Here is a 21,614-nt window from a genome sequence, read left to right on the forward strand (position 1 = left end):
GAACGCCCGCAGGGCGGTAGCGCTCGGGCCCGGCGGCTGCGGATAAATGGCCCGGAGGCCGGGCGCCGCGATGCCGCTCCTCGGTGGGCTCGGGCCGGCCGCGCTCGTCGCTCGGGCTCTGGTCTCCGCCTCCCTTGGCCTTCGCCGCGGCCGACGGCGGACGGGAGGCTCAAGCTCTCGGGCTCCGCCGCCTTCCACTCTCCTCGGCGGCTGCCCGGGCCTCTTGCAGGGGCCGGGCGGGGGTCCGGCCGGGCCGCAGACCTCGGACGGCAGCGCGCCCGTGTCCCGGCACACCGGGGCTCTCGCTCCGCGGACGCATCGCCGACAGCGCGACCACGGCGGGACTGAGGGACTGAGGTGGGTCCCTGGTCGGTCCTCGATGCAGCGGTTCCCGCACACCCGCTCGGTGTCGCTGACCCCTGGAGCCGAGAGGCGCGTGCGAAGCTGCCGTGGGACGCCGAGCGAGCGGGTCCTGGGGAAGGAGCTCCAGAATAGAGGAAATGAGGGTCGGGCAGGCTGAGGCGGGGGGTTAGTGAGGCTCTAACCCGAGGCCTGAGGGCAGGAGCGGGCGTGAACCGTGGCCAGAGTGTCCCGGGCACCGGGGACACCCCCGGGAGCGGAGAGAGCTGACGGGCGAGCCCGGAGAAGGCCCTGGGGACGTGGACTCTGGGAGGGACCAGAGCTCGAGAGTGGGTGCCTGATGCGAGGGGAGCCTGGGAGGCGCCCCGGGGATTCGGTTTTCGCTTAAGTGCAGTGGCCTCGCCGTTTCTGTGCCTGTTTTCCACTGGTGAGTTAACCTCTTGCCCTTTCCCGCTGTCAACTCCAGGCTAATGGTCATTAAGGAGTAAATTCTGAGTAAGACTCAACGCATCAGGGAGTTAGAGCGAGAGGGGACCGAGTGGAATCTCTCCGGGTTCGTGCAGTTAATTAATGGGGTTTAGCACCTGGTAACGGAGTTTTGTTTATGTCAACAAGTATATTCAGTAGATGAAATGGGGATTTAAAGTTCACCAAGGCTGAAACTTCCTTTGGTGACTGTGCAAATTGAATATGAGATGTTCTTGTCAATATGAATCAAAATATGGATTAATGAAAACCTAAATTTGGGTTGAGCTTCATAAACTAGAAATTAAAAGGACTGAAAAACAACCTTTTAATGGGGTTAATTCTGAAGGAGCTGGTACTTATCCTAAGACGGCTATTTTCTTTTTTGCTAAAAGACGAGAGTTGTGAGGCTTTAGTCTCCTGTGGGAGCCCAGCTGACTTGGGTGGTTACAGTTTGTGTTTACTTTGATCAGCTGTACGATATAAATCCTGGTGACTGAAGTTCAGGCCATCGTTGCTTTTCTCCTAAGTTTTTCTGATTCTTGCAGGTGACGTTTTACTCTGCCGTCTGTGTTTCGGACACGCTCTTACGATGGAGTTCCCTGATTTGGGGAGGCACTGTTCAGAGAAAGCATGCAAGCAGCTAGGTAAGCACTTTTGAGAGAACCGCGGCAGAAGTTGGGCGTTTTGTCATCTGTGTGCCGGGAGAACCAGCTGTTGTCTTTGTTAGCTGATGTCCTTTGGGTCTTGGCCTTTGGGGCTCTTCAGCAACGAGATGCTGGACTGAGGTTGAGGCTCTATACAGCCAGGTAGGAGGCTGGCTGCCAGCGCTGGGTGGATGAAGCGTGCTGCTTAGACACTCGGGTGCCCCCTGAGCTGAGATCTCTCTGGAAAGGGTAGCTGTACCCGTTCTGCATTGTTGCTGGCATTGTGAAATTCACGGATCCCAATTATTTTATTGTCTTGTAATACCTCGAGCATGTGTTTGATAGGCGTTATATGAACTCAGGGAAGGTAAATGCTTGTTTAATAACGGTGTGTGATTATTTTGTTCTAGTCTTTAAAGCACTTTACTGTTTTTTTGTTTTTTTTAGATTTTCTTCCATTAAAATGTGACGCGTGTAAACAAGATTTCTGTAAAGATCATTTTACCTATGCTGCACATAAGTGTCCCCTTGCATTCACCAAGGTAATCGATCATACTTCTTCCTGAAGATTCTGATCTCCCCCTCCAGAGATGCGCTGCCCGAGGTAGTGGATGCGAGCCACACGTAGCCGAAGCTCAGCTGGAGTGAAAGGAGCTTCCTGTTAGGGTTAGGTTAGTCCTGTGTGGACAGGGCAGGGAGGAGCGTCCAGCTTCCCAGGAAGCTCGGGCTGCGCAGCTCGAAAACCACAGGTTATTCTCGGGGGTTCCTGGAATCAGTCACTGTATCCAGACCCTCAAAGCTTACTTAACATGTTGAAACATTTAGTTTAGCCAGCACTCTGCTGGTTCCCCACGGTGGCAGCTCAGACGTGCAGATGGTGGCCTTTCAGGCTTAGGCCAGTGTCCGCTGTGGTCTGGGCCCTTGCTGATCCATGGGGGTGGGGCAGGGTGACTCATGTTCGCCCAGCACCAAGGACCAGGCAAAACTGTGGTTTTGTTGACTTGACCTTCCTGTTTCCCTGGATAGGGTGAGTCTGCCTAGAGGTGACTCAGCCTTGCTTGCTTGCTTAACTCACCCATGGGCCAGCTGCGGGAGTGTCCCCGGGTGGCGTTCAGCTCCTTTTCCAGGCACTCTGGGGTTACCTGTCACCTGCCCACGTCAGCGTCGCCTCAGTGCGCTCCTGAGTGAAGCCAGCCCGGCCTGGCCCTGAGGGATGCTGACCCTGCCAGGCGCTCTGCTGCTGCGTGCCCTGCTGTACCCTTCCAGAGCCCCCCGTCCTGGGCTTGGCGGGTGGCCACATCTGCCCGTGTGGGCATGGCGGAAGCCCTGTGAGCATCAGGAGGGCCGGGGCTCTTCAGCTGGCTTTTGCTCCTGGCAGCCCCGCCCGCCCTGGAGGCATCAGGGCAGCTTCTCCGCTCACTGCTGGTGCTGGACAGACGGCCCTGCCGTCCCAAGACTGGCCATCCGGACTGCCCGCCCGCTCCCCTCTTGGGTGGCCTTGCCGGCTCTCCTTGGAGTGTCTCTGCGGGTGGATGATTGTCCGTTGGGCGTTGGCTCCCCTGGGGTCCGCCCGAGCTGACTGCCAGTCATCCTGTGAGGGCGAGGCCGGTGTCTGATGGGGATGCAGTCCTTTCTGTCGTGGCCATGAGTTTGGTTCTCTGATCAGCCCTGTCATCTCACGCTTGTTATTTAGGATGTCCGGGTCCCGGTGTGCCCGCTCTGTAACAGCCCTGTCCCAGTGAGACGGGGGGAGAGCCCCGATGTGGCGGTCGGAGCGCACATGGATGGAGACTGTCGGCGTCCCCCCGGGCAGGAGACAGCGAAGGTGAGGCAGGTGCCGCGACCTCGGCGGAGAGCTAGAGTTAAACCCTAACGATTGTTGGTGAAGGACAGGGAGGCCTGGCGTGCTGCGGTCCTCGGGGTCCCAAGGAGTTGGTCACTGAGCTGAACTGAACAATTGCTGAGTGTTTTTCCTGGATTGTGAGCGGCGTCGGCTGTCAGGGCTCTACAAGCGTATCTCATTATCAGGGTATACGTTAGGATTTGCTTTCGTTACAGGAATCTCACTGTTTCTCTGAAGGTGGAAAGTTAACGTGGTTTCTAGGAATCCCTGCCCACGTGCGCTTTTTTCCTGAGCTCCAGGAGGCAGTGCAGCACGCACTGATGGCACGTAGACCCCAGCGCGCGTCTGTCCATCTGGAGCGGGCGTGGGGCCACCTGCCTTCCCCGCGGGCGTGGGGCCAGCCTGTGTGCTGTGTGCGCCAGTCCCGCGGGGGCTCCTGCGGGGCCTGGGCACCCTCGCTCCGGCGGCGCTCCTGGCGCTCGTGGGCGCTGGCAGTTTTCCCGCTTCTGCTGCTGCTCAGGGGCGCCCGTGAGCGACCGCTCTCCTTGTCCCACGGTGGCAGCCTCATGCTGGCTGAGCCTCGAAGACTGGGAGCCCTGGGCCTGCGCCTGCTCTGGCCACGCTCCTCTGTGCTGGCCCTGCTGGGCTGGCCTGTTCTCCCCCAAGTTCCTGTCTCTCTGTCCCCGTGTGGGTGCTCGGTGCTGGGTCCTGGTCACTCTCAGGCTCACGGTGCTCAGGGCAGCTCTGCTGTGGGGAGGGGGTCTCCTGGAGGCACAGCCTCCTCCTGGCCCCCCACCCCAAGCCTGTCCACACCAGCTTGCAGGGCTTCGCGTCTGCTGAGCACGTCCTGCCTGTCCGTGGGCTTTCCCTGAAGGCGGGGCTGTCCCCTTTCGTCTTTCGCAGTTTTGCGTGCATCCCCTTTCAGAACATCTCTCGGCCACTGTAGAGCTTCAGGCGGGGCCGGAGCCGCCACCCGTGACCACCTCTGTGTCTGAGGAGCCCCGGGCTGGCTGCGGCCTGTCCCGCCCTCAGAGAAGGGGCTCGCGGGCCTCCCGCACGGCCCCGCGCTGCACGCTCCCCAGGCCAACCCGGTGGTCCTCTGGGATGTGGGCCGCGCGGCCCCCTCTCAGCCTCCAGGCCCCGCTCCTGTGAGGCCGAGTCGCCGTCTGCCGCCGCCGGTTCTGGTTTCCGGCCCTCGGCCGTCTCTGCGTGTTCCAGTCGTTCCCTGCTTCCCGCGCTCAGTGCAGGACAAAATCAATTATGACAGCCTGGAGCAGAAGGCGAAGCCTGCCCTGAGCCTCCACCCCAGGCTCTCTGCTCGGTCCCTGCCCACCGCTCCTTACTGTCCCCTGCGCTCAGCCACTGCCTGCCTTGGCAGAGGGCCGCCCCCGGCTGCTGGCCCTGCCTGCTCCCTTGCGCCTGCACAGTTGGGAGCGTCTGGCAGCTTAGGTCACCCAGAGGCCCCCGCCGGAGCACAGGCGCTGCTGGCTCCCCTCGCGCCGCGTGGCCTTCTCCCCGTGACCGTCTGCCCGCACCCCCGTCTCGCCTGCCTCCGGGAGCGCCCCCAGCACCCGCGAGCCCCCGGCACGGAGTGCTGGCTCTGTGTGTGTCGTCTGTTAAGTTTCCTGCACGCTTAGTTAGCATTTTTCTGTTTGCCTGACACATCTCAGTGAAAGCCCGGCGCCTTCGTACCGTTCAGAACCGCTGTGGCGTGAGGGTTGAGGGTCTCGCTTGGGGGCTTGCTGCGTGATCGTCAGCGAGGCGGTTGGGACATTGAGGTGACTTGTGCTTTCCCGGGCGTTCACGTTCCGCTGCTCCAGAGGGGGCTGCAGGCGGAGAGAGATGGTGCGGGTGGCGTGTGAGCAGTGCCGCGGCAGCTTCTGCTTCCAGCACAGACACCCTCTGGGCCACGGCTGCGCCCGCGGGGCCCACCCCGGCAGCTTAGCCGGGTGAGGACGGCCTCACTCAGCCTACGCGTTGGGACCACCCGGACCTGGAATTGAGTCCCACGCTCAGCCGTGGGGGTGCAGTATTCGCTGTGGGGTTTGGGTGAATATGATCTAAATTAAAAGTGGACTCAATTGAAGCTGGATTCTAGTCGTTGCCTGCTGAGACCTCAGTTCTGAAGCTAGAAGCCGCGCTCACGGTGCAGGGGGCGGGGCGGGCTCCTTTCTGGGGCTGCGGGGAGGGTGGTCCCCGTCTCCCTGGGGCCCCCTGGCCTGCGGATGCGTCACCCTGATCTCTGCCTCCCGTGGCGTTCTCTCTGCTTGGCAGCCCAGCAGCCTGTGGGGCCAGACAGTGATCCCCTCCCTGCACTGTGAGCTCGGCTTCACACGCTGTCGGCCGCCCACCCTCCCCGTGGGCCTGGGGTTGCCGTACTCCAGCTGCCTCCTGATGGCAGCCCAGCCCCTCCGCTGGCTGGCAGCCAGGAGAGCCCCCTCGGGATTGTGGAGCGTCTGCCCTCACCTGCTGCAGGAGGAGTGGAAGCCGGGTCCCCTGCCGCCTCCTGTGACCGTCTCTCGTGGCGTCTGCCTGAACTAGGCGGAGGGTCCCCTCATCCCTGTGCGTGTGGCCTCCATGCCAGAGGTGAGGAGCTGGTGGAATGCTGACCTGAGCCTTCCCTACAGGTGCTCGGAACCCAGGCTGTCGGGGTCTTCCCGCGAGGGGCTCGGCGGCTGGCTGGCCTGGCGCTCCAGGTGTGGCCCGGGACAGGTCGGGGGACGGTCACGCTAAGCGCTCACGGCGCGGCTCCTGGGGCTCTGCGCCCCGTCCTGGCCAGACGGGGGAGAGGGTGTGCGCCAGCCTGCAGGCTCCTCAGTCCTGGGTGATCCCGCCCAGACGGGCCTGCTCGCCTGCGTGACCCGCCCTTCGTGCTCCAGCAGGCCCCTGGTTCCCACGCGCGCAGCTCTGGCCCGGGTGTCGGTCGCGGGGCTTCTGCCACTCAGACCACCGACAGCGGGCCACACGCCGTCTTCCCACGTGGCTCCTGCGATTGGCCAGCCGAGCCCCGGTGGAGGGGGACCGCCTCCCGTCGGGGTCCTTGTCCAGGTGTCCTCCCGCCCACTGCTCCTGATCCACTGAGAGGACAGCCGTGACCCTCTCGACTACAGGCGTCGCGGTGACGCCAGGAGAGCCCTCGTCTCCTGGGACCTCGGACGCCAGGAAATCGGAGGAAGAGAGGCTGTCTGGCTGGGTCCCCATCGTAGCCCACAGGGCACGCAGCCAGGGTCGCCCTTTGCTTGCTGGGTTTGGAGCCTCAGGAGACGGTGGAGGGCACTGTGTCGGGCTCCCAGTCTGCAGGTGGGAGATGGAGCGGTTTGTGGCCCTCCTCTGGTTAGTGGGGGCAGGTCTAGGCCGCTGGCTCTCAGATGTGCCAGGATCGCCCGGGGGCCTGTGAGCAGCGCAGCCCCACCCTGCCCGAGTTCCTGATGCCGTGGGTCTCAGGGCCGCGTGCAGGAAGCGCTTCCTGGGGTCTGGGTCTATGTAGCGGCCGCTCACCGGTGTTAGGAAGCAGCGTTGAGTGTCAGGAACTTGAGTGTGTATCTTCTCAACTGCAAGTTTCATGACATCTATGCACAGATCGCGTCTTTCTCAGGAGAGGTTAACGTCCAAACTGACTCTGTAGAGCTGGGTTTTGAAGACCATACAAAAAAAAAAAATCTCGTTACAAATATTTACAGGTTGAAATAGTATTTTGGATATAATGGATTAAATAAAGTATTAAAGTGAATTTTACTTGTTTTTGTTTTGTGTTTTAATCGTGGCTACTGGGCATTCTAAAAGTCGGTAGAGAGCTTGCGCCCTGTTTCTGTTAGCACTGTCCTTGATCATGCAAACCGAAGGGCAGAGACGTGCCTCATTGTCAGTGATGATCAGCTTGCATGAGCGCACTCACGCTTCTCGGCTTAAACGTGGAATGTTTAAGCGCGTTTAGGGCCTTTCTGAGAAGTTAGCGTTTTCCTGAAGGCCCCATGTGAAGAGGTGCTGCGATGGTGTAGAGAGCGAAGGTCGGGACAGCAGGCGTCTGCCGGGCAGTCCCTGTCGCCGTTTACGGAGGTCGAGGTCCCCTAGGACCTGGGCATGTCGCTGCCCTGACGCTTTGCTCCTTAGGGAGCGTTGCTGTGCTGGAGGGGCGTGTTTCAGAGTTGGGTGAGTGCCAGGGTCCAGCCCCAGTGGATCCAGGGTAATTCAAAGGGGAGATGGAGTAGGTGTCCTAGGAAAGAACTTATTTAATTACAGATATAAAGAGAGATTAGAAAAGAATCGTGTAGTAGGAAATATTAGTGGAGAAGAAGAGGCTGAATAACTTGGTTTACGTGGAAAACCAGTAAAACTCCAAGACAAGGAATTTGCGCCGTCTACGGAGGCCACCGGTGCCCGCTTGAATCGCGGAGGGTGCCCCGCCCTGGGCTCCCTCTCGCATGGGTCTTAAAAGCCAGGGCAAGTAAGTAGACATGGCGAGCATCACGCTCCAGATGGGAATTCAGCCAGAAGGGGAAAGAAAGAACGACACGGGGGAGGCAGTCTTTCCAGAAACTGATCCCATTTCTTTATTTTCAGGTTTGCTTATATACTTTTTGTTACACATAGGGATGAATACAGAGTCACGCGGGGTCAGCAGACCTGACCCTTGTCACAATCAGGTGCTTCATATAAAATTATACAAAGGTCTTAGGGGTTTTACATCATCTTCTGGCCATGAGGCCTGCTGACATTTTATGGCCCTTTCTCATAACGGTCAGTCAACCAGAAAACTTATTTTTCCCAGGGGTGATTTTTTTCTTAAACCAGGCGCCACCCTCCGAAGGTACCAGATAAAGTTGCATTCCTATAGGGTGAGGGTGCAGGGGGTTATAATCAAGAAAAGGAGTTTATTTAGCCTAAGGTTTAACATGATTAATCTTAAAGGTTAATACTTATTTCTCCCATATGCTAGTTATTATAAGGGCAGGGAATATGGAGATTTAGCAGCAAATATTGGCTCAACAAATGAAAAACCCTTCAATATAATTTCTAATCAACCCACTATACTAATAATTTTCTAACTTCTTAAAAGAATCTGTATTTAGAAAGTTTTAAAGCATCTCATGCCTCTCATGGTTGGGAGGCTGTAAACAATCACATGTGGCCGGACGAACCTGCTCAGGCAGGCTAGAGAACCTTCAGAGGAGTTTGTAAGTTGAAACACTCTTGTCATGCCCAGGAATTTTTGTTAACTTGGAGTTGTAAGTTAACTCCTCCGAGAGAGGTGGTGGGGGGTCAGCCCCCCGTGAAGTCAGAGGTGTAGGTGAGAGCATGAAACAGTAAAGTAGGCAGACTCTGGTTTTGGGGGTAGATGCTCGGGAACAGGGGGTCTCCTGAGGCTCCATCCCGCCTCTGCGTCATGCCGAGCCTCCTTCCTCATGACCTTTGCCACGGGTGGAGTTCCTCACGCTGGCTCCCGGCAGGTGAGAGGCCCCAAGCCGGCATCCAGGAAGTCACACCAATTTCCTCCCCGTCCGTTTCCCTGCACCCCCATCGGCTGTTCATGGGCTCTGTTTTCTCCTAATGTGATGAAAACGTGGTGTCATCAGCCGTTCTGCCTTGATGAGCAGAGTTGAGCGTTAGTTCTGAGAATTCCTTGTGGACATGACGACGTCCCAGAGGATGGGGATGCCACACATGCGAGTTTTGTAGGAAGTGCTGACGTTGAGAGTTCTGATGCCCCTTTTAAGTGTCGCAGGTCTGCCTGCGTGTTTGAGAGAAGGCTGTGCTCACTGCCTCAGCTGCTGGGAGTGCCCTTGAGCGTGCTGGGATGTTGGCAGTGGTTCCTTCACCTGTGAGTGGCAGCCGTCTGGGATGGGGCGAGGCTGGCACTCAGCCTCAGAGGTGCCCGAGGCACAGAGCTCTGCCTGGGCCTCGGTGCCCGGCGCTGGGCCCACTACCACCCGGCTGCAGGAGGAGGGTCAGGCTGGCCTCAGCAAGTCCACGCGTCTCTCGAGAGGGTCGGCCCCGTGTCAGGGAAGGGAGAGCCTTCGGGCGGCGGAGCGTGCTCTCCCGCCGCCTGGGGCCTTCAGCACGTGCAGCCACACCTTCCCTGCTGCCACTGTCCTGCCTCTGTGTTACACGGGCCGTGTGCAGTGTCCACTGAGCAGTCCTGCCGGCCGAGCTGGTGCCAGGCTGCAGTATCAGACGTGCCCACAAGGTGTCACCAGAGGGCCTCTGAGAACCAGGGAGCCTGCGACCAGGACCTTGGTTCCTGCAGGCGTCCAGGCGCCAGGAGGGCCACGACCCGCCAGCCCCAAGTCAGTCTCTGCAGGTCGTCCGTGTTCAGAGGGATTGGGGTTTTTTAAGTGTGTTTTAAAATCAGTTTTTATCGGATTTACCTGCTTTACAGTGTTGTTTCTACCATACAGCAGAGCAAGTCGGCTGTGTGTGTACATACAGCCTCCCTTTTGGACTCCCTTCCCAGCTAGGTTACCACGGAGCCCTCAGCAGCATTTCCCACGCTGCCCAGGAGGCTCCCTTCACTCGCCAGCGTCTCGCATCGTGTCGACCGTGCGCACCTCCGTCCCCATCGCCAGGCCTTGCCCTCCCCTCCCCTCCGGGATCCGTGTTTGTTCTTGGGCAGGCTTCCACATTCATTCTTTGCAGCGATGCTACGGCCTAATCTGGAAGGTGGGTTCCGAAGTGAGTTTCTGAAGCGGTCTCCGTTTTCCAGGTTTGAAGCTGCACAGCGAGGACTGTGGACGCGGGTCCAGTCCTGCAGCTGCCCTGAGACGGGGGTGTCGGGAAGGCGGCGGGAGGGAGACAAGTCTGACCTTCCCACCTGGTCAAGTGTGAACGTCTGAGGGTAAGTGCTGACTTACTGCTTTATTTCACTGCAAGGCTGCGGTCAGCCACCGCCGTGTGCTGCTCGAGGGGAGTGGGCGGCGTGGAAGAGCCGAGGGGAGCGGGGAGGTGCTGCGAGGGGAGCGGGGGCCGCGGTGGGGGTGCGTGCAGGCGGTTGGTCTTCAGTCCTCCCAGCGGCCAGGTGAGCAAGCTCGGAAGTGACCGTGCTCCGGGCGAGCCTTCCCGTGAGACTCCAGCCCTAGCGCCACCTCGGCCCAGCTGGGGGGGCCCCTGAGGCCGAGCACAGAGCTAAGTCACGCCCACGTGCCCACCATGCAGATGCTGCGAGGTCATAAGTGTCTGCAGCTGAGTTGTGTTGATGTGCTGTGCAGAGACAGCCCACCACCGGAGGGGCCACGACGGGGCCGCTTCGGCGCCGTCGCTCGGTCCCCTCGTGCTGGGAGGCGGCGTGGGCCACGTTTAACACGGCTGTCACTCATTTACAGGGTGACTTGGAAGTCGCTGGTTTTGAGCGGGGCCCAAAGGAAGAGGTCAGTTTGTAGTACAGCTGGCCCTGCACTTGGGTCACGTAACTCAGAAGACCTGAGAACCACATGCCTGGCAGAGACGCAGCTGAGGCTGAGCCCCTGACGGGGGCGCCGTGTTGGCCCGTGACTGTGGGACCCGGGGCCAGATCCATTTCACCTGCACCGTTAGTCAAGTCGTTTTAAGACCTCCTCTTCCTCGAGGCCTCACGGGGCCTGGACGATGAGGTGCTCACCCGAGTTGTTTCCCAGGAGCCGGGTTCCAGCTGAGCTGGTTAGGAGTGGACAGGACCTCGGAGCCTCCAGGGGGCAAGCACGAATCTCCTCTCCACGACCTTTGACATCAGAGCTGAGAACTTCACCCCTAGTCTCTAAATGCCTCCTCTTTTGAACATGCAGAGACCTGTGGCGAGGTTAACACCTTCATGGACAGAGATTATCCCAGCTTTCGCCCATCTCCCTGCACTCCCCACCCATCCGACCTCAGGCCGCCCTGCTTCCCTGCCCCATAAGTACCCTGGGCCCCTCGCCTTCGCAGAGGTGGAGCTAAGGCTTGTTGTTCCCTCTCCTTGCTTGGCTGATTTCCTGCGGACGTCGGCATTTTGGCTAGCTGTGCTTCCAGCAAAGTGAGCCTGGTCGGGCAGCAGCTGGAGCAGCCCATTTTCAGGCGCACGAGGCTCTGGTGGGCGGGTGTGGCGCAGCCCAGAGCACACTGACGGTGCTGCTTTTCTTGGTTTTCTGTCCCATTGTTTGTCTCCGGTATGTAGCTGTTTTCTGTTGACTAGTGGTCCTGCTATATGAGCAGTTTCAGTTTGGGGTGTGGGACTTGATGGTCTTCTAAACTTGACCTTTTCCTCTTTCAGCCCACAAGTGGCACCAATAGTAAATCCTGAATCGCTCAAATGCAGTTTCAGAAACTGAGATGAATTCAAGGTGGAGTTTACGCATTGCCTGCAAGAGCTGGTCACTCTTTATATTCATGCCTACAGTGTACCCTTTCAGGATTTCAACGCAAAGATGTGACGCTTACAAGAACCCTTCCTCTTGGCAGCCCCAGCCTGCAAAGCTGACAGAATCTTTGATCACATTCTCAGCCTTTCAGTTTCTTCCGGAATTGTGTGAAAAACGGTCCTAACTGAAAGGCTTACTTCTCTAGGTTGCCCCTCTTCCCCTTATCATTGGCCCATGTCATCTATATATATATATATATCACATATGTCTTGTTTTATATATGTGTGTGTTTAATCATTTTTTCAGCTATTTTCAACGGGAGGCTTTCTGGGAATCACCTCTCCCTGTTTCCAGACCAGGCTCTACTGCTGAGGGTGGCGGTGAAGCCGACCATTGACACTGGGCTGTGGTGAAGGGAAGTGTGGTGGTTGCTGCAGGCGCCAAGCAGGGTGTCCCGGCAGCTGGCGCTCAAAAGACCCGAATTCCCTGAAGGCTTCCAGGGAAAGGTTTGTAAAGACAGTGAGGGAGAGGGTTGTGGGGTGTGTGATCAGCTCGTGGACATTCTTCTAATTGGTTGGTGGTGACATAATCAGGACTCAGCATCGTCAGTACCCCAACCAGTCTGGGTCTGTGTGCTTGTGATCAGCACAGAGCTCAATTCCCTCAACTGCAGGGGCTTTCAGCAGCTACAAAATAGCTAAAAGGACATGGCTCAGAATATTACCTATAGCTCTTGAGGGGAACTAAAGGTCCTTGACTTTGTTTAATGTCTGTGATTTCATCTTGCTTGAATGTTTTCCTTTCTGCATTTTCTGACTTCTCAAATTAAAGTTATTCATTTTTTAAGTTTTTCTACAGACAAAACGGAGGCAGTGGACATGGAATGGGGGAGTCCTGTACTGGGCAGATCCTGCAGGGTCCTGCTCGCTGACAGGCCTAGGAGGCTAAGGCTTTTCTACAGACAAGAAGCAGGTGGGGCACATGGGGTGGGCAAGTGGGTGGAGTCTCTTCCCTCCCAGGAAGGCTCCATAGGGTCCTGTTGGGTTACAATACACGATAACCATATTTGTATTTTATACTCCGTAAGCTTGTATGTGGATGAGAACTTCATTTTTCAGTGATCGTGAAGCCAGCTTGAGCAGCTTGAAAACGGAACGGTTCTTCCTAGAATCGGTAAAATTGAACATGCTTATTCCAGTGGCCCAGTCTCCTTATATGCAGGAGAGGCAAGCAAGGTGTCTTATACAATTAGAAACAAGTTAGTTGTCCGTAGAGAGCAAAACTAGAAAGTCCTGGCTTCAGACGCCCGGGCGGTCGGGCCCGCATCCACCTTTATCCTCTCTCCAGGGACCTAACTTGGGTTTACAGGTGTCTGCAGACACACCGCTGCACCGGCAACTTCGCGAGCAGACGCAACGCTGTGAGCGGGGAAGTCGAGGTGGGACGGGGTGTTCCGCTGCCCCCACGTTCTGCTGTATGGACACATCGGGCGCGGTGACACACCCCGTCCCAAACAAGCACCCTCGAGCAAAGCTCCCCTCAAGCTTCAAAACCCCCAGTTCACACACGGCGGGGGTGGGTCACGGTGACGTCCAAGTTCAGGCAGTGACTGCAGCCCCTCCCAAAGCCCGGGCATGGCAGACCCCTGGAGACCAGGCCCCGGGGCGAGGGTGGGGGGACAACCTTGCAATCCTGCGCCCACTTTTTAAGTGACAGCAGTTAAAATCTACGTCCCGCTTGAGACTAATTCTCGTGGACCGACCTGCGCTGTCCGCTTTGCGCCGGGGAACCGGCGGGGCGCCTCCCGCGAAGCCGGAACGCGGAGGGTTGCCGGGCAACCGGCGGCTCCCGGCGCCCAACAGTGACGCCGTCGGCCCCGCCCCACCCCACGCTGCTGCCCCACTCCATTGGCCAGAGGGGAGACGGAGGCGTGCCTCGACCAATAGGCGGCACCGCCCCGGGAGGCGGGACCGAGTTACCTGGGCGTCGCGTCTGCCGGAAGCCGGCGTCGACGGCCACGCGCAGGTGGGCGAGGGTGGCGCGCTGCGGGGTGGGGGGGGTCCCCGCGTGGGCGCGGGGCCTGCGCGGCCGTTGGGAATGCGCGGGGGACCTGGCCGTCTTCCTATCGGCGGCCTGCCGAGGGCGCGGGGACCAGGGCGTCGGCCGCGCCGGGGGGGGTCCCCGCAGCCCCCTGGGTGAGTCCCGCGTGTCCGCGCGGCTCTAGTCAGAAGCAGCCCGGAGCCAGCGAGGTCGCCTGAGGCGGGTGGGACGCCGGTGCTTGTGAGGACAGAAACCGGCCCGACGCGGCGGGGAGACGTGGGGCGGGGCGCAGGGCCGGCCGGGGAGGGAAGCCCCGCGGAGAGTCCCGGCGGAGGTGGGCCGAACCCGGCCTAGGTACTTGACGCGCCCTGCCGGAGGCGGCGTCGGAAACGGCCCGGAGGGGCGGGGGCGGAGAGCGGCCGGAGACGTGAGTGACCCGGGAGGGGCGGTGCAGGCCCACTTCTGGGCGTGCTTCCGGAGTGGGGTCAGGGGGGTTCACCGAGGGGCGGCCGGGGGCTTGCAAAAGAGGAGTTGGGGGTGACACCAGGGTTTTTGGCTTGAGCTGAAATCTTCATTTTACCAGACGGCCTTTGAGGGGACAGACCTTGCCAGGGGGATCGGGTTTGTGGAGGCTGATGGGCAGTGTGGATTTGACACGTCTCCTGTGAGACAGTGTGTGTGTCGGTGATACACAAGGGTTGGCAGCGTGGTAGTGCGGCTCAGTGAGCAGCGTGGGCGTCATCAGCCCCTGGCTGGTATTTAAAGCCGCAGGGCTAGGTGAGATGGGGGGAGTAAGAGTCAGTGGAGAAGATGGGAGGCCTGAGCCGGGGCCCCTTGAGCATCCGCGGGCAGGGAAGTGAAGAGGTCCAGGAAGGGAGGAAGGACAGAGAGTGGGGGGGGGGAGGGGAAAGAAAGGGCCGTTGGGAAGAGGGGCAGGTGTGTGGCAGATGCTGCTGTGAGGTCAGGTGCGTGCAGTCAGGGACGAACAAAGCCGTGCTGGGCTTGGCCTAATGGGTGAGACCCCACTTTAATCGACGGTAGCTGCTGCAACAGGCGGAAGTCCTGCGAACTGAACTGACCTTGAATTTGGGTAGGGAGAGGGTGTTTTAAAGGGAGGGTGGAGGGTGCAGGGGCGGCACCCTGAAGAGAGGCATGGAGCTGGAGAATTGTAGTGAGCAGACTCGGGCCTTCCTCTGAGGGAGGAGACGCCTGCCCTCCCCTAGCACACAGGCCCTGCCTTCAGATGTTGGCAGGACCCTCTTGGTAGCCTTCGGTTTTCTCAGGCAGGAGCTTCTTAGGGGGGCCAGAGTCGCTGTAAGAAGTCCCTGGTGGCTTAGCTGGCAAGAGTCCGCCTGCAGTGCAGGAGACCGGGCTTTGATCCCTGGGTGGGGAACAGCCCCTGGAGAAGGGAAAGGCAACCCACTCCAGTATTTTTGCCTGGAGAATTCCATGGGCAGAGGAGACTGGCGGGCTCCAGTCCATGGGGTTGCAAAGAGTCAGACATATCTGAGCGACTAAGCACAAGATAGCCCAGAGCTGCTAGAGACTGTTTTCAAGTCTTTGCAGGCCCAGGTTGAGGAAGGGCCCAGCGGAGGCTGGCCAGAGTTTGGTCGGGAGAGTCTGTTAGCAGACGGGCGTCATTAGTGGTCTCAGAGCCTTCTGCCCAAGTCAGGTGGCCGCCTGATGAGGGAGTGGCTGGGAGGAGAAAGAAGCGGTGCCAGTGGGCAGCTCCCGAGGGTTTTCTTGTGGAAAACAGCAGAAAGAGGGTGGAGAGCGTGTGGAATCAGTTTTCAGATGTGAGCCCCGTCGTTGACTCTGTAGAAGAGGTCAGCCCATGGGGGAGGGAATTGCTTAGTGCCACGGAGGCCCCTGGAGTCAGAGCCTGTAGAGGCTCGAGTTCTCCACTGTAGGGGGAGAGGGGAGGGTCCGTGCGGAACTTCTGTAAGCTCAGTGAGCCGTCGGGAATCAGCAGGGAAGGGGAGGGTGTGTTGGAGGTCTGAGAGCCTGTGAGGGGAGAGGATGAACTGGTCATCTGGGTGTGTGGCCACAGTCAGGAAGCAGGCTTTGCTGGGCGTCCCTGGGGGCGGGTGTTGTGAATGTAATGGGAGACCAGTCAGCTTGGTCCTGGGGCATCTCTGGCCAGGCAGCAGCAGGAGCTAGAGTTGGGGTTCTGCTGGGCAGGGAGCTGAGCATATCTAGAGAGGCACGATTGTAATGAGGTAGGAGCGGGCATGAGAGAGGCAAGGAGCCTCAGCACGTGTAGGGACACGTCGAGGCAGCAGACCACAGGTCCTGCAAGGCTAGAGGGTCCCCGAGCCCCAGGACGCCCAGAGGTCCTGGCTGGCAAGAGGCGAGGTGGGCCCACAGGGGCGATGCTGGGTTGCAGGCTTTAGGTCATAGGAGCGGGGCCGTGGGTTCAGGGAGCAGAAGCTGGAGGCTGTTCTTCTGAGCGGGGCTCGGCATGGTCCGGGTCAGGTGGGTGGGAGCAGGGCCGTGTCCTGGGCAGGAGCTGGGGCTCCAGGCGCTCGTTCCTGTGGCTCTGTTCTGGGGGGCCTCCCTGGGTCTGCCGGCTCCCGTCATAGGTAACTTAGAGGTGACTTAGATGTGCCCGGTGAGAGGGAACATGGGGGGCTACGAGTGATGCTTTCAGATTTTGAAAAGGGTTTTTCTCCTTGAGGCAGACTTACCTTTCCAGGTCCCTGGGTCTTCTCTTGGGCGCAGCTGGGCGGCCTCAGCCTGTTGCCACTGCCTGTCTCGTGGGCGGCCAGGGCCCGCCCGCACTTCGCTGTCTTCCTCCTGTTGGTCTCACCTGGGTTATCAGCCTTCTGTTGGGGGACTATTTGCTCGTTTCACTGAACACTTTTGAGCTGATATCTTAAAATGTCTTCTTTTTCTTTTTTTGGCTACTCCGATTTTCTCGTGGGATCTTAGTTTTCTGACCAGAGATTGAACCCGGACTCTCAGCAGCGAAAGTGCAGAGTGCTGACCAATGGGTCACTAGGGAATTCCCCCAAATCTCTTTTCTTTTATTGTAGAAATTGCTGGAAAATAAAAAGGAAAAATAATTCTCTTAATTCTATCCCCTAAAACGCTACTGAGTGTATTACCTTCTGTTTTCCTCTTTTGTGCGTATCTGTGTACAGTGGTTCTTACGGACGAGGGTCGTGGCATGCGTGCTCCGGTCTGTAGCCCATTCTTCCGCTCTGTGTTGTGTGGTGAGCGCCCACTCGAGGGAGGAAGCAGCGGATCGCAGGCGTTCGTGGGTGTGCGGGCGCGTTCCTTGGCTGCCAGCGTCGTGCGCTTCACAGTCTGCCGCTGGACACTTACGTGTTGTCCACTTTTTAGGGTTAGAGGTGGTATCGTCCTTTATACCAGGTCATTATCCTCCTTATATAAATCTCTGCCCATGATTATTTCATTAGGGTAAGTTCCTTTATGTGGAATTACTGGGCCAAAGCATTTGATTAAATGTTACCAAAGATTACCAAACTACCTTGAGGATGGCTGTCCCAATTTACTCCCATCCGCAGGGTGTGGCTCATGTCCTTTCCATCACCCTCCAGCTAATACTGAGTAATGGAATTTAAGAAATGTTTATAAAAGACATTTAGTCTGTCAGATTAAGTCAGTGATGTGCGCGTATGGCCCAGAAACTCGGTGGTCCCAGGCCTGCACATAAACCAGAGGCGGCGGCTGCTCAGAGGCTAGCAGTGTCGGCTCCCCGCTGCTTCTCCTGGATTTCCTGCAGAGTAGGCAGACTGGGCGGCTTTCTTTTTCTTTGGATTTACCGATTATAGGCCCAGTCTGTTGATCTCCCTGAGAGGTGTGCCTCAGTGTCCCCCCATGCCTGTCCTGTGGTCACAGGACGTACAGGGCTCAGCACGCCTGGGACAGGGCCCAGCACACGGGAAGCTCTGGGTCAGCGCTGGTTTCAGTGGCGACCACAGGGACAATTAGCTTTAACACCCACCCCTCCAGACCCTCCCCACCAGCAAGTATAGGAAGTCTTAAGTTGGTGTTGCTCGTGGAAGTTAATCTGAGTCACTGGGAGTTTTGCAGAAAGGCCTGTAAGGAGAGAACACACAGTGAGGGGTCTTGGCGCCGCCAGGCCACCCGTGATGGTTGCTGGACAGAGTCAGGGCGGGGAGGTCTCGCCTGGCCGCGGGATGCGAGGAGCACCCTTGACGCTGCAGAAGTGTTTGCTGGCGTGGTGAGGGTGGGAGACGGGTTTTCCCCTTCATTTACTCCCCTACAAACAACACCGAGGCTTTATGTCTTTTCACTTAGAGCAAATAATTTGGGATTAGCAGGTTTTTTAAAGTATATTCACAGGGTGTGTGACCATTACCACAGGCTAATTTTAGGACATGTTTCTTCTCCGGAGGAAGCCTGGTACCAGCATTCCCCGCACTGTGCCCCTTGCCCAGCCCCAAGCCCCCCGTTGGTCTCTCTGTGTCATTTGCTTCTTCTGGACATTCCATGTGCACGGCATTACGCCGTCTGGTTTTTCGCAACAGGCTTCCTGCCCACAAGCCTTCCACGCTGCGTCCATGGAGCAGGTGTCGGTGCTTCCGTTCTCCTGAATCACAGCTCATCCGCCAGCTGATGGGCCATCTCGGTTGCGCCCCCGTTACGGATACTGTGACTGTTGCTGCTGCGGACGGCTGTGTTCAGAGTTCACGTGGATCCACTCATTTCCCTGAGTACGTCTGTCTGTCGTCCCGGGCCACGTGACTCTGTGACTTGAGGAACTGGCAGACTGTCCCACAGCGTCCACACCGAGTTCTGTCCACCAGCAGTGACCGTGGGCCGGCCTCTCAGCGTCACTGACGCTTCCCAGGTCAGTCTGATGCCAGCTGTCCTCGGGCTTGTGAGGGCTGTCGTTTGATTTGGGCTTCCCTAATGAGGACCAGTACTGAGCTCCCTCATGGCTTCCTGTCCAGTTGTATCTCTTCTTTGGGAAAGTGTCTGTTCAAATCCTTTGTCCGTTTTTAAAGTGGTTTGTCGGCCTTTTTAATGGAGTTGCGAGCTCTTCATTCACTCTGGATCTGAGTCCCTTGTCAGATATGAATTGCAGACATCTCCGGTTCTGTTGGTTGTCTTTTTACTTTCTGGCTGATATCATTTATAGCAAACAATTTCCAATTCTGACACATTCAGTTTATCTTTCTTCTTCTGCTGTGTTTTTGGTGTCACGATGAAGAAACTGTTGCCTAATCCAGGGTTTGGAGAAGGAAATGGCAACCCCACTCCAGTAGTCTTGCCTGGAAAAACTCCCATGGACGGAGGAGTCGTAGGCTGCCGTCCATAGGGTCGGACACGACTGAGTGACTTCACTTTCACTTTTCACTTTCATGCATTGGAGAAGGCAATGGCAACCCACTCCAGTGCTCTTGCCTGGAGGATCCCAGGGACGGGGGAGCCTGGTGGGCTGCCGCCTATGGGGTCGCACAGAGCCGGACACGACTGAAGCGACTCAGCAGCGGCAGCAGCAGGGGTCCGAGGTTAGGAACCTTTGTGTGTGTGCGTGCTGAGTCACTTCAGGCGTGTCTGATTCTGTGACCGCACGGACTGTAGCCCTCCAGGCAAGAATACTGGAGTGGGTCATCTTGCGCTCCTCCAGGGAATCTTCCTGCCTAGGAGTCGAGCCTGTGTCGCTCAGGCTTCCTGCCCTGGCAGGCGGTTCTTTACCGCTAGCTCCACCCATGAGGTCTTCCTTCTGTGTATTCCGAGAGTTCTGTAGCTTTAGCTCTACGTTTAGCTTTGATCCATTGTGAGTAATGATTTCTATATGGCATGAGGGAGGGGTCCCGTTTCATTCTACATGTGGCTGTCCAAAAGCCCCAGTGCCACTTGTTGAGGAGACTGTTCTTCCCGCTGAGTCATTGTGGCCCCTTGTTGACCATAAATGCAAGGAAATGTCATTTCCTACAGCGAATATTCCTTGTCTCAAAGGTCTGCATCACCATCTCTTGGGACTATTAAAAGAAACCTTTATACAGTATGGAAAAGACTTTTCTCCCCATTTTTAGCAAATAGACGTAGTGATTAAGCTTTTTAATGATAACTCAGAATGAATACAGATCTAACTTAACTTACATGGTAGCTGGTGCGTAAATATTTGCTAAGCTTCTCTTGCTTCTCCAACAAGGTAATTGGCTGGCAGAGCCCTTTGTCTTTTCAAAACCCTGGGTCAACAGTCTCATTCTTTCAAGATCTCTTATTACACTAATTGAAACTTGTGGCCTCTGGCTTGGGGTGCTTTCCTAAGATAAGGCTGAATGTTGCCCCTGCAGGTTTCCCATTGCAAGCTGGTGAGACTCTCTTGGTGTGCTGGAGGCATCGTGGACCCAGAGGGGCAGAGGGCCCGCTGCCCGGGCTCCGAGTTGTCTTGCCTGTGGCCTGTGGTTGTCTGGCTGGGTCGTGGGTGCAGCTTGGTACCGCGGTTCACCTCTCTCTTTCCTCTCCAGACAGGGAGTCTTAATGTGCTCTGGCTGTTTTTCAGAGAGAGTGGTTTCTGCGTCCTTTCCGTTCCAGGCACCCTTTTCATAATCACCGCTTTCCGTAGCCCTTGCCTTCATCCTGTTTTTGTTTGAAGAGCATCATCCTCGTTTCCTGGCCTGTTTGTCTCTCCATGAGAACGTGAGCGCTTGGGAGCGGGTCCTCTGGGCTGCGTGGTCCAGTCTGGAGCAGCCCTGCACCTGGTCGGCACCTGTGCGGGGAGACAGCAACCGGCCAGTGCCGGGGGGTGGCGCCTGCCTGGGGGGCTGCTGGTGACCTGGGCACATCCTCCCTGCTGGCGTCCTCGTGGCATCTGTCCCTCTGCGCCGCGCTGAGTCCTCAGTGAGGCTGATGCCTTGGGCGGGGCAGGGCAGGCAGGTGGCCCCTCGGACGGCGCCTGGCCCGGGGCCTGGGCACGTTGCTCACACCCCCTCTGCCATGTGGCCCCTCAGAGAGGCCCCTGCCGCTATCCGAGTCTGCGGCCTCTCCTGGCACCTGCTCACCCCCTCTTCTGTGCTTTCTCGGTAGTGTTTGTCTCTGTAAAAGCATTGACTCGTTCACTCCAATGGGCCTGGACGTCACACTCGGAGGGAAGCTTCTCGATCAAGGCTCTTACTTCCCTTGGTCTTTGCTCTGTGTTCAGCCTCCAGCAGTGCCTGGCACAGAACCAGCCCTCGATAAACACTTGTGGAATGAGTGAGTTACGTGTTTGAGCCTCTGTGTGGGAGTCCAAAGTGTATTCTGGTGTCCGAGGAAGAAGGCATTGGGTTTGTGTCTGTTCCCGTGCAGTTAGAAGTCCAAAATGAAAGTACCTCTATTATAAAGACGTGGTATATGTGTTGTGTGTATAAAATGTACGCGTTATGTGCTTATGTCTGTCTAATAACATATATACACATGCAAAGATACACATAAATGAAGCCAGGGGGTGAGTTTGGCACGAATAATACAGAATACATCCTTGTAATTTGTTAGAATAAAAGTTGATTTTAGTAGGACTTGTAGATAGAGTTTTAAAGGACTAGTATTTTTTTTAAATGAAGTTTTTCAAGTGTAAAACCTTGATAAAAAGCAAAATGAAACTGAGCTGCAGGGGTCCGGGAAAGTCCCTTGCAGTCCAACCCTAGGGATAAAGGTGAAGATTTGGTTGTATCCGCCAGACGCTTGCCTGTGACTCCGTGTGTAGCTTTCTCTGCTGTTTTCTTAAACATGTCACTGTAGACCACCCTGGCCTTCTGTCCCGCCTGCATCTGTAACACTGCTCAGGGGCTCCAGTGATCGGGAGGGGTTCCCTCTCCTGGTTTCTGCTGAACGACTCATCCCCTGCTTGATCGATGTGTGAGGAAGGGTGTGTGTGTGTGTGTCTGTGTCTGTGGTTTGCACCAGCTCTGTGTGTGTATGTGTCTGTGTGTGTGTCTGTGTCTGTGTGTGTGACTGCGTGTGTGTGTCTCT

The 21,614-nt window shown here is 57.4% G+C and overlaps 2 protein-coding genes across 2 annotated transcripts in view; both read left to right on the forward strand.

The window, feature by feature from the left end:
* The first annotated feature begins 35 nt into the window (after positions 1-35).
* Positions 36-6,136, forward strand: ZFAND2A (zinc finger AN1-type containing 2A). Its single transcript, XM_040231988.1, has 6 exons — positions 36-349; positions 1,374-1,472; positions 1,920-2,014; positions 3,166-3,299; positions 5,115-5,264; positions 5,943-6,136. The coding sequence occupies exons 2-6, from the start codon at positions 1,418-1,420 to the stop codon at positions 6,046-6,048; spliced, it is 540 nt and encodes a 179-aa protein (XP_040087922.1). The 5' UTR covers positions 36-349; positions 1,374-1,417; the 3' UTR covers positions 6,049-6,136.
* A 7,596-nt stretch (positions 6,137-13,732) lies between these two features.
* CUNH7orf50 (chromosome unknown C7orf50 homolog) overlaps positions 13,733-21,614 on the forward strand; it is a 63,862-nt gene continuing 55,980 nt past the window's right edge. Inside the window, exon 1 of the mRNA XM_040231605.1 lies at positions 13,733-13,816. The gene's annotated coding sequence lies outside the window, so the exon portion shown is untranslated. The remainder of the gene's footprint in view (positions 13,817-21,614) is intronic.

Source organism: Oryx dammah, unplaced genomic scaffold (assembly GCF_014754425.2).
Source record: "Oryx dammah isolate SB20612 unplaced genomic scaffold, SCBI_Odam_1.1 HiC_scaffold_2, whole genome shotgun sequence".
NCBI classification, from domain to species: domain Eukaryota; kingdom Metazoa; phylum Chordata; class Mammalia; order Artiodactyla; family Bovidae; genus Oryx; species Oryx dammah.

Coding starts and splice junctions, on each gene's coding strand:
- ZFAND2A (XM_040231988.1), top strand. CDS start 1,418: ATGGAGTTCCCTGATTTGGGGAGGCACTGTTCAGAGAAAGCATGCAAG. Junction 2,015..3,165: donor GTCCCCTTGCATTCACCAAG/GTAATCGATCAT, acceptor CTTGTTATTTAG/GATGTCCGGGTCCCGGTGTG. Junction 5,265..5,942: donor CACCCCGGCAGCTTAGCCGG/GTGAGGACGGCC, acceptor CCTTCCCTACAG/GTGCTCGGAACCCAGGCTGT.